The sequence below is a fragment of the Ornithorhynchus anatinus genome, chromosome X3, assembly GCF_004115215.2.
Source record: "Ornithorhynchus anatinus isolate Pmale09 chromosome X3, mOrnAna1.pri.v4, whole genome shotgun sequence".
NCBI lineage: Eukaryota > Metazoa > Chordata > Mammalia > Monotremata > Ornithorhynchidae > Ornithorhynchus > Ornithorhynchus anatinus.
The window spans coordinates 1782474-1794675 of NC_041751.1; the positions used below are offsets into that span (position 1 = coordinate 1782474).

At 51.4% G+C, this 12202-nt stretch overlaps 1 protein-coding gene across 2 annotated transcripts in view; it reads left to right on the top strand.

Annotated features, from left to right (window-relative positions):
• The first annotated feature begins 26 nt into the window (after positions 1 to 26).
• Positions 27 to 12202, top strand: part of ANKS6 (ankyrin repeat and sterile alpha motif domain containing 6) — a 35302-nt gene continuing 23126 nt past the window's right edge. For both annotated transcript variants that reach the window (XM_029054119.1, XM_039910660.1), the window contains exons 1-7: positions 27 to 280; positions 2176 to 2669; positions 4617 to 4661; positions 5685 to 5889; positions 6087 to 6193; positions 8448 to 8596; positions 10063 to 10273. In XM_029054119.1, the coding sequence (XP_028909952.1) occupies positions 27 to 280; positions 2176 to 2669; positions 4617 to 4661; positions 5685 to 5889; positions 6087 to 6193; positions 8448 to 8596; positions 10063 to 10273 (1465 nt within the window). The remainder of the gene's footprint in view (positions 281 to 2175; positions 2670 to 4616; positions 4662 to 5684; positions 5890 to 6086; positions 6194 to 8447; positions 8597 to 10062; positions 10274 to 12202) is intronic.

Consider the following 12202-nt stretch of genomic DNA (forward strand, 5'->3'; position numbering starts at 1 on the left):
CGCGGAGCGGCGCGGAGCGGCGCGGGATGGGGGAGGGTCCGGGGGCGGCGCAGCTGCTGCTCCGCGCCTGCGACCGCGGGGACACGGCCGGGGCGCGCAGCCTGCTGGAGGGGGCCGGAGGGGCCGCCGACCTGGACTGCACCGACGAGGCGGGAAACGGGCCGCTGCAGCTGGCCGCCGCCGGGGGCTTCGAGCCGCTGCTGCGCTTCCTGCTGCGCCGCGGGGCCGCCGTCGACCGCCGCAACCACTACGGCTGGAGCCCGCTCATGCAGGCCGCCAGGTAATCGTCGGGATCGGCAGACCGATCCCGCTGACGGTCATCCTGATAGCCGGGATGACGCTCAGCGGCATCATCGGCGAAATGAGCCTATTGATAATCATCGTCATCATCGAAATAATCCCGCTGACGATCATCCTGATAGCCGGGATGACGCTCAGCGGCATCATGGGCTAAATGATCCTATTGATAATATAATAATATAATGTTGGTATTTGTTAAGCGCTTACTATGTGCCGAGCACTGTTCTAAGCGCTGGGGGAGACACAGGGGAATCGGGTCGTCCCACGTGGGGCTCACAGTCTTCATCCCCATTTTACAGACGAGGGAACTGAGGCCCAGAGAAGTGAAGTGACTCGCCCACAGTCACACAGCTGACAAGCGGCAGGGCTGGGATTCGAACTCATGAGCCCTGACTCCAAAGCCCGTGCTCTTTCCACTGAGCCACGCTGCTTCTCCTAATAATAATCGTCATCATCGAAATAATCCCGCTGACGATCATCCTGATAGCCGGGATGACGCTCAGCGGCGTCATCGGCGAAATGAGCCTATTGATAATCGTTATCATCATCGAAATAATCCCGCTGACGATCGGCGTGATAGCCGGGTTGATGCTCATCATCATCATCGGCGAAATTATCCTATTGATAATCGTCATCATCATCGAAATAATCCCGCTGACGATCAGCGTGATAGCCGGGATGACGCTCAGCGGCATCATCGGCTAAATGATCCTATTGATAATCATCGTTATCATCATCGAAATAATCCCGCTGACGATCGGCGTGATAGCCGGGATGATGCTCGTCAGCAGCGGCGAAATAATCCTACTGCTAATCATCGTTGTCATCATCGAAATAGTCCCGCTGACGATCAGCGTGATAGCCGTGATAATACTCATCATCGTCATCATCGTGATCAAAATAATCCTACTAACAATAATCAGAATAGCCATGATGATACCGATCATCATCATCATCATCATCATCAAAATAATCCTACTGACAATAATCATAATAGCCATGGTAATACTAATGATGATGATGATCATCATCATCATCAAGATAATCCTCCTCCTCCTCATCAAATAAACCTACTAACAATAATCACGATAATACTAATGATCATCATCATCGTCGTCATCATCAAAATAATCCTACTGACAATAATAATCCTAGCCATAATCGTTCATTCATTCGATAGTCTTTATCGAGCGCTTACTCTGTGCAGAGCACTGGCCTGAGCGCTTGGAATGGACAAATGGGCAAAAGAGAGAGACGGTCCCTGCCCATCGACAGGTTTACGGTCTAATCGTCGTCGTCATCATCATCATCATCATAACCCTACTAACAATAATAGCCATAATAATGCTAGTAATCACCTTCATCGTCAAAATAACCCTACTACTACTCATCATCATCATCATCATCGTCAAAATAGTCATACTACTACTAAGCATCATCAAGTAATAATACTAATAATAGCCATAATTATACTAATGAGTTTCCTCATCAAAATAATAATAATAATGGTATTATTATACCAGAGAATAATAATGATGACAACGATGGGATTTGTTGAGCGCTTACTCTGTGCCAAGCGCCGCTCCGAGCGCTGGGGTGGATGCGAGCTCATCAGGTGGAGGGGACGAGCCGCTTCACGGCTCCGGGCCTCAGCGACCTCGTCTGTCAAATGGGGACGCAGACCGGGAGCCCGACGGGGGGGACCCCCCCCCCCCCCCCCCCCCCCCCGATGACCTCGTATCCGCCCCCGCCGGCGCTTAGAGCGGCGCTTGGCGCGTAGCGCGCGCTTGCCCGGTGCCGTTATCGTGATTCGTTCTCCTTCTCGGAAGGGGTCGCTCATCGCTCTCTCCCCTTGTCGTCTCCCCTCGCACTCAGGTTCGGGCACCTCGACGTGGTGCGCTTACTCTTGGAGAACGGGGCCGACGTCAACGCCCAGAACCGGCTGGGAGCCAGCGTGCTGGCGATGGCGTCCCGGGGCGGCCACGCGGGCGTGGTGAAGCTGCTGCTGGAGACGGGGGCGTCGGTGGACGGCCACGACCCCTCCGCCGGCGCGGCCGGGGGTCGGCCGGTCCTCCCGGACGTGACCGCCCTGATGACGGCGGCCCAGCACGGCCACGAGGCCGTCGTCCGGCTCCTGGCGGACTGGGGCGCCGATTCCAATTACAGCGCCGAGGCCGTGGGCTGGACCCCTCTGATGCTGGCCGCCCAGAGCGGGCGGGTCGGCGTGGCCCAGCTGCTGGTGGACAAGGGCGCCGACCCCGACCGCGTCAACGTGCTCGACAAGACCCCCTTCGAAATCGCCCTGGACTTCGAGCACAGAGACATGGCGGACTACCTGGATTCCCTGACCACGGTCCGACCCAAAACCGGTATAGGCTCCCCCCCCCCGGCCTTCCCTGGCGCGCCCCTCGGCGCGGGGCAAGTGCTCGATTCCTTCATTCGATGGTATTTACTGAGCGCGCACTGTGTGCGGGGCGCTGTACTGAGCGCTTGGAACGGACAGATGGGCGACGGCTAGAGACAGGCCCTGCCCGTCGACGGGCTCGCGGTCTGATCGGGGGAGACGGACAGAAACGATAGCGATAAGTAGAATCAAGGGGATGAACGTCTCATTGGAACGATAGCGATAGGTACCGTCGGGGGGGGGGGGGATCGAAGGGAAGGGTACGTCCTGGGCGCCCCGTCCTCGCCGTGGGCATTCGCGGCCCAGCGCTGCCCGCGGTAGAAGTTGAAGACCGCGGGCCCCGCCTTCCCGGAGTCGATAGTTTAATGGGTCGACCAGATTGGCACTTAATTCCTTTGGTGTATTTACTGGTGGTTGCCGATAGTTTAGTGCCTCCCATGTGCCCAGCACCGCGTGCGATAAAAGTTGAAGACGCGGGCCCTGCCTTCCCGGAGCCGATAGTTTAATGGGTCGACCAGATTGGCACTTGATTCGTTTAATGTGTTTATTGCTGGTTGCCGGTCAAGTGAGTGGAGGAGAAACTGGGCGTTCACATCCCTAGTTCATTCAGTAGTGTTTCTTGAGCGCTTACTCTGTGCAGAGCACTGGACTAAGCGCTTGGAATGGACAGTTCGGCAACAGAGAGAGATCATCCCCGCCCCATGACGGGCTCACGGTCCAAACGACGGCTGTCTCGGGGAGGAATTGAAAGGACGCAACTCAAAGGGGCTCCTCCAAAGGACCCCGATTTCATTTCACGGGAGTTTCAGGGACGCCCCGGCCCGCCGCCGCAGGGATTCGGGTCAGACCGGAAAGGCCTTGAGCCGGGGCGGACCGGTCCTAGTCGCGGGCTCGGCAGGCAGGTCTGAGTTGCGCGGGATGGCTCCTGGGGGTCCTAGGGTAACTCCGGGCTTGGTCGGGATGAGACTGTGCCTCAGTTCTCCCTTTGTGATACACCCCGATGCCCCCCGTTTTAGGCCGGAGTCGCCGTGTCGTCGGGATGGTCACTGGGATGGGTTACCTGGGAATTTCCCAAGCTCCGTCTCCCAGGACTCCCAACTCCACGCCCTCTTCCCCGGAATGGCAGCGGGGCTAGGAATTCCACAGGCCCACCGGCAGTTGAGTACTCAGCTCGCCTCGGAGCGTGATTCATTGTTTTCAGATTTTTCACCGTTCCGTCACCTTGGGGGCTTTTGGGACGAAAACCAGCTTCGCCGTGGCTGACGCTCTCCCGCATTCAAGCTTTAAAGTCCTTGTCAAAAGGCGGCCGCTGCTTCATTTCCCTCCAAACTAACCTCCCACGCGGAGTCGAGTTCGAGAAACTTGGCAGGTCGGACCCTGTTCTTTCCCGGCAAACCGCCGCGACTTCTAAGAGTGAGGTAGATGGAGGGGAGCCTCCTCTGGGCTAAGAGAAGCAGCGCGGCTCAGTGGAAAGAGCCCGGACTTGGGAGTCGGGGGTCATGGGTTCGAATCCCGGCCCCGCCCCTTGTCAGCTGGGTGACTGTGGGCAAGTCACTTCTCTGGGCCTCTGTGACCCCACTTTCCAGATGAAAATCTGGAAAATGGGGATGAACTGTGAGCCTCCCGGGGGACAACCTGATGACCCCGTATCTCCCCCAGCGCTTAGAACAGTGCTCGGCACATAGTCAGCGCTTAACACATCCCGACGTCATTATTAAGTGCGCGTTAGTTGTTGCTCCTTTTTATATGTCGGTGTCAGTCGTCGCTCTGGGGATCTCCGGTCCAAACCCCGAACCGCCGAGCGCGGAGCCTCTCGGGCCCAGGGTTTGGAACCCAGTCCAGAGGAGGGTTTTGGGTCGTGACAAATGGTTCTGAAGCTAATGCCTGTGATCTGAAATTGATGTTCCCTCAGATGAAGAGAAACGGCGGCCTGATATTTTTCACGCTTTGAAAATGGGTAAGTTCTGGGGGAAGAAATAATGATCTGGAGAGGTGCGGAATGTGCAGCGCGCGACCCCCCGCCCCCCCGCGCCCCCCATCAGTTCGGGTTCTTGGCTGTAACAGGGCTGAAGGGAGAGCCTGAGCCCCCTGGAACTGGCACTTAATTCGTTTAATGGATTTATTGGTGGTTGCCGATAGTTTCGTGCCTCCCATGTGCCCAGCACCGCGTGCGATCCAAGTCGAAGACGCGGGCCCTGCCTTCCCGGAGTTGTAGTTTAATGGGTAGACCAGATTGGCACTTGATTCGTGGCTCGGTGGAAAGAGCCCGGGCTGGGGAGTCAGAGGTCGTGGGTTCTAATCCCGGCTCCGCCGCCTGCCAGCTGTGTGACTTTGGGCAAGTCACTTCGCTTCTCTGGGCCTCAGTTCCCTCATCCGTAAAATGGGGATCGAGACTGTGAGCCTCACGTGGGACGACCTGATTACCCCTGTATCTCCCCCAGCGCTTAGGGCAGTGCTCCGCAAATAGTAAGCGCTTAACGAATACCAACATTATTATTAATAAATACGTAGTAAGCGCTCGATAAACAGGATGGATTGATACGAGGGGGCTTTTCCGAGGGGCTCTCTCAGGCCTCGAAGGCCTCTGCCGACCAGAAGAGAGCATGCCTTCGGGGGGCGGGCAGGTCCGACCGATAATCCTCGACTACTTATTGGGCTCCGGTCGTTTTCAGAGGTTGGGCCTTCTCAGGTTATCGGAGAGGACCTCGGGCCCAGAGCGACGTAAGCGCCTCGTGGGCAGGGAACGCGTCAGTTAGACCGCCCGGGACGCTGTGCTGTGCGCACGGTAAGCGCTCCACGAATGTGATGGACTGAGAGAACAACATGATTTCATCGAGTAACCCGAAGGGTCACTCACACTCTGCCTCGGGGCCGAATGATTAAATGAAATCGGGGTAGTTTGGAGGAAGGCCTCTGGGTTTAGCCCTTTCGACTCCTCCCCGAAAGAGCTGTGACCGGTCGTCTCCCTCTGCCGATCCAGGAAACTTTCAGCTCGTCAGAGAGATTGCCGACGAAGACGCGAACCAGGTGAATATCATCAATGCCGACGGGGCCTCTCCTCTGATGTTCGCCGCCGTCACGGGCCAGCTGACGCTCGTCCAGCTACTCGTGGAGAGAAAGGCGGATATCGACAAGCAGGACAACGTGCACGGCTGGACGGCGTTGATGCAAGCCACCTACCACGGGTAATTTTATTTTACTTTATTTCATATTTATAAAATTATTTTGTTTATCTTTTTTGGAAGGGAGGGGCACGGTTCCCGAGCGGCGGTTGTTGGCTTTTCTTCTTAAACCCGGAGGCGCGGTGATTCCTCCTTTACCGCCGCGTGTTTTCTTAAACGTAAACGGGTCCAGCCAAGTTGATTCTCTTTTTACCCTCAAGAAATAAAGAAGTCGTCACGTATTTGCTCGACCAAGGAGCTGACGTCAGTCTTCGAGCGAAAAATGGATATACAGCCTTTGACCTAGTGATGCTGCTCAATGATCCCGGTATGATATTTGGTAGAGAAAGCCTCCGTAATCAGATATCGGGGTTCTGTGGAGCTATGCCGTTTTTGTAGCTTTCTCTGCTCTAAGGCGATGCATGCCGGAATAGTCTTGTTTGCGCTTCATTATCATTATTATTATTATTATTATTAACAATGGTGATAGTAACAGTAAGAATAATAATAATGGTATTTGGGATTGATTCTATTTATTGCTATTGTTCTCGTCTGTCCGTCTCCCCCGATCAGACCGTAAGCCCGTCAGAGGGCAGGGACCGTCTCTATCCGTTACCGACTTGTACCTTCCAAGCGCTTAGAACAGTGCTCTGCACAGAGTAAGCGCTCAATAAATACTATTGAATGAATGAATGAATGGTAAGGACTTTTTCTACGTCCTGGAGGAGAATCGGCCTAATAAGGTTGGACGTAGTCCTCGTCCCGCGTGGGGCTCACAGTCTAAATAGTAGGGAGAACAGGGATGGAATCCCCATTTTGCAGAGTAGGAAACCGAGGCACAGCAAAGTTAAGTCTGTGTGCTGTGGTATTTGTGAAGCAGTTACTACGTGCCAGGCGCTGTCCTGAGCTCTGGAATAGATTCAAGCTAATCGGGTGGAACACCGTCCATATCCCCCATGGAGCTCACATTCTTAATCCCTGTTTTACAGAGGAGATCACTGAGGCGCAGAGAAGTGAAGAGACTTGCCCAGCGTCACACAGCAGACAAGGGGCAGAGCCGGGATTAGAACCCAGGTCCTCTGAGCCCTGGGCTCTTTCCACTAGGCCATGCTGCTTGATAAAAGAGTTGGGGGAAGACTATCTATCTACTGAACAGAAAGAACTGCTTTCTTGATATATATATATATATATAGAGAGAGAGAGAGAGAGAGAGAGAGAGAGAGAGAGAGAGAGAAGCAAGCAGCATGGCTTAGTGGAAAGAGCCCGGGCTTGGGAGTCAGAGGCTGTGGGTTCTGATCCCGGCTCCGCCGCTTGCCAGTTGTGTGACTTTGGGCAAGTCACTTCGCTTCTCTGTGCCTCAGTTCCCTCATCTGTAGAACGGGGATTAAAACTGTGAGCCCTATGTAGGACAGCCTGATCACCTTATATCCCCCAGTGCTTAGAACAGTGCTTTGCACGTAGTAAGTGCTTAACAAATACCACCATTTATATATATATATATATACACATATATATACATTCATACATATACATACATATACCTACATATATATACACGTGTATATATACATGTAGAGATATATATATATACATGTAGATATATGTAGATATATATAAAACTATGAGCTCTACGTAGGACAACCTGATCACCTTGTATCCCCCAGTGCTTTGAACAGTGCTTTGTACATAGTAAGTGCTTAACAAATACCACCATTTATATATATACACGTGTATATGTGCGTGTATATATACATGTGTATTTTATACACATGTAGATATAATAGATATATCTATATATATCTACTATATCTACATGTGTATATATACATGTGTATTATATACACATGTAGATATAGTAGATCTATCTATCTATATCTACATATATCTACATGTATATGTATGTAGATATCTATATACACATATATACGTGTATATATATCTACTGAACACATGCCTATACATATATATCTGCTGAACAGAAAGAACAGCTTTCTTGATACAGACACACACACACACACGTATACATATATATACATATATACACACACATATATATATATATATACATGTGTGTGTATATATTCATTCAGTAGTATTTATTGAGCGCTTACTATGTGCAGAGCACTGTACTAAGTGCTTTGAATGTACAATTTGGCGACAGAGACAATCCCTGCCCAAAATATATATATATACACATATATATATATAGAAGAACTGCTTTCTTGTGCACACATTAAGAAAGCAGTTCCTTCCGTTGGTAGATCCGTGTGAGTTGAAGCGAAGCCAGATTATCAGATTTTCAGTGGGACCCGAGGGAGGTTGGGTGGGGAACCGTGAAGTGTCGGCAATGGGAGGCTGTTGCGACCAGTCAGAAGGAGGGAGAAACAAATCTGAGGACGAGGGGAAGGAAGGGGGAGAACGTCTGCGGTAAAGTGCGTGTGTGATGGGGAGGGGGTTGCTTCCTCTCTACATTTTCTGAGACGATCGGGGGGGCGGGGGGAGTATGGCTGGCCCTTTGGGAGTTTGGGTGGGAGAAGGGACCTCGGCATTTGTTGGTGAAATTCCCACTTTGGTTTCTGCAGATACGGAACTTGTGCGATTGCTAGCATCGGCCTGTATGCAAGTCAACAGAGTCAAGGGCAAGCAGAAATGCCGGTCGACTTTGTCTCGTTCCAGAAGCCGGCAGTCCTTAAGTGCCCCAATATTACCTGATGACAAGGGAGGTTTGAAGGTATTCCATCATTTTTTTCTCCCCGAGAATGAGGCTCATCCCTCTAGGCTCAAAGCTCGTTGTGGGCAGGGAAGGTGTCTGCTTATTGCTGAATTGTAATAATGATAATAATTGTGGTACTTGGTAAGCGCTTACTACATACCGATCACCGTTCTAAGCTCTGGCGTAAGTACAAATTAATAGGGTTGGACACGGTCCTTGTCCCACATGGGGCTCACACTCTTAATAATAATAATCATAATAATGATGTTGGTATTCGTTAAGCGCTTACTATGTGCCAAGCGCCGTTCTAAGCACTGGGGTAAACACAAGTTAATCGGGTTGGACGCAGTCCTTGTCCCACATGGGACTCACACTCTTAATCCACTTGAGTTGATTAATCTTGTCGATTAATCCTAACTCTTGGGAGAACTGTCCTCTCTCAAGCGCTCAGTACAGTGCGGTGCACACAGTAAGCGCTCAGCAAATGCGATTGAATGAACTGAATGAATGAAGAAATTCGGCCTGGTAGATCTTTGGTTTTAAAAGCCTACGGTTTCGAGGTTTGTTTTTAATTGTATGTAAAATACTGAGTGCTGGCGTAGACGCAAGATAATCTGGTTGGACACAGTCCCTGGCCCGCATGGGGCTCACAGTCTTAATCCCCATTTTGCAGATGAAGTAACGGAGGCACAGAAAAGTGAAGCGACTTGCCCAAGGTCCAGAGCAGACAAGGGGCAGAGCCGGGATTAGGACGCGGGTCCTCGATTCCCAGCAGCGTGGCTCAGTGGAAAGAGCCCGGGCTTGGGAGTCATGGGTTCGAATGCCGGATCGGCCACTTGGCAGCTGGGTGACTGTGGGCCAGTCACTTAACCTCTCTGGGCCTCGGGTACCAGCGTGGTACCCGAGAAGAGCGTGGCTCAGTGGAAAGAGCACGGGCTTTGAAGTCAGAGGTCATGGGTTCAAATCCCTGCTCGGCCACATGTCAGCTGTGTGACTTTGGGCAAGTCGCTTAACTTCTCGGTGCCTCAGTTACCTCATCTGTCAAATGGGGATTAAGACTGTGAGCCCCACGTGGGACAACCTGATTCCCCTGTGTCTACCCCAGCGCTTAGAACAGTGCTCGGCACATAGTAAGCGCTTAACAAATACCAACATTATTATTATTATTATTACCTCATCTGTAAAATGGGGATTCACTGTGAGCCTCACGTGGGACAACCTGATGACCCTGTATCTCCCCCAGCTCTTAGAACAGTGCTCTGCACATAGTAAGCGCTTAACAGATACCAACATCATTATTATTATCCAGCAGGCCACGCTGCTTCTCACACCGGTACCGTAAAAATGGAGAATTAAGGGAAAGAGTACTAAATAAGGATGACTTCCCGTAAGAAATCAGGCGCCTTAAGCACTTAACGAGTAGCACGATGATTATCACCGTCCTAATTAGTATGCTCAGAACCGGTCTGGTGTTCCCTTCCCAGTCGTGGTGGAACAGGATGTCCAATCGATTCCGCAAGCTCAAGCTGACGCAGACGCTGCATCGTGGCTTTTCCAGTACTCAGCCCGGACCCTTTCCCGGTGAGGCCGAGCCTGCCTTGGACTCCACGATGAGAGCCTCCGAGGAGGAGGAGACGGGTCACTTCGCGAGCCCGGATTCTGCTGTCCCTGCAACCACCAAAGGCAAAGAGAATGGTAAAGATGAAGCCGTTCCTGTCCCGGAACAAAATCGTTCCGTCCTGTGCCCTTCGCTGAGGAAGTGGGTAGAAGCTGTCGTGGGGCAGAGGGGGCGAGGGCCCCAGTGGGATTGTTATCCATCAGTCGGTGCTGTTTATGGAGTACTTATTCAATAATAATAATAATGATGATGAGGGTGTTAGGCGCTTACTATGTGCCAAGCACTGTTCTAATAATAATAATGTTGGTATTTGTTAAGCGCTTACTATGTGCCGAGCACCGTTCTAAGCGCTGGGGGAGATACAGGGTCATCGGGTCGTCCCCCGTGAGGCCCACAGTTAATCCCCATTTTAGAGAGGAGGGGAGTGAGGCCCAGAGAAGTGAAGTGACTGGCCCACAGTCACACAGCTGACAAGGGGCGGAGCCGGGATTCGAACCCATGACCTCGGACTCCCAAGCCCGGGCTCTGGGGTAGTACTAGGTCATCAGGTTGTCCCACACGGGGCTCACAGTCTTCATCCTAATTTTACAGATGAGGGAACTGAGGTGCAGAGAAGTGCGGTGACTTACCCAAGGTCATTCATTCATTCAATAGTATTTATTGAGCGCTTACTATGTGCAGAGCACTGTACTAAGCGCTTGGGATGAACAAGTCGGCAACAGATAGAGACGGTCCCTGCCGTTTGACGGGCTTACGGTCTAATCGGGGGAGACGGGTGGACGAGAACGATGGCAATAAATAGAGTCGAGGGGAAGAACATCTCGTAAAAACAATGGCAACTAAATAGAATCGAGGCGATGTACAATTCATTGACAAAATAAATAGGGTAATGAAAATATATACAGTTGAGGTCACACAGCTGACCCTAATGATAATGTTGGTATTTGTTAAGCGCTTACTATGTGCCGAGCACTGTTCTAAGCGCTGGGGTAGCTGCAAGGTAATGAGGTTGTCCCACGCTGGGCTCACAGTCTTCATCCCCCTTTTACAGATGAGGGAACTGAGGCCCAGAGACGTGAAGTGAGTTGCCCACAGTCACGCAGCTGACAGGTGGCGGAGCCGGGATTCGAACCCACGACCTCTGCCTCCCGAGCCCGGGCTCTTTCCGCTAAGCCATGCCGCTTTGTCAGTCCGAGGTTTTTATTGAGTACTTGTTCAATCCATCAGGCCTGTTTATGGAGCGCGTACTGCGGGCGGAGCCGTGTAAGAGAAGCAGCGGGGCTCAGTGGAAAGAGCCCGGGCTTGGGAGTCAGAGGTCATGAGTTCGAATCCCGGCTCTGCCACTTGTCAGCTGGGTGACTGTGGGCAAGTCACTTCACTTCTCTGGGCCTCAGTGACCTCATCTGTAAAATGGGGATTAACTGTGAGCCTCACGTGGGACAACCTGATTACCCTGTATCGACCCCAGCGCTTAGAACAGTGCTCGGCACATAGTAAGCGCTTAACAAATACAAATACCAACATTATTATGAAACGTTTGGGAGAGTAAACTGTAACAAAGTTGGTAGACATTCCCTGCTCACAATGAGCTCACAGTCGAGAGGGGAAAACAGAGCATTAATATAAACAAATAATTTATTTATTATTAAATAAGCTGAGAAGATGTAGTCAGAGAAAATTTAAGAAACAATTTCTCCATTTTTCCAACTGACTTTGTTTTCGATACCAGAACACATAAAGCTTATGTTACCTCGGGTTTGGGCGGCTCCCTTTAAAGAAGCTAGAACTTGAGGTTTCAAGTCATCTAAAATCAATCTTCCTTCAAGGCCAGGGAAAAGGGTCCTATTAAGTCCAAGAAAATAAAAAGAATAATGTTAACCACATCGTCTGCGTTCTCTCCATCGTCTTCCAAAGCCCAAATGGAAAATCCAAGAGTTCCATTTTGGGCAAGTCACTTCACTTCTCTGGGCCTCAGTTACCTCATCTGTAAAACGGGGATGAAGACC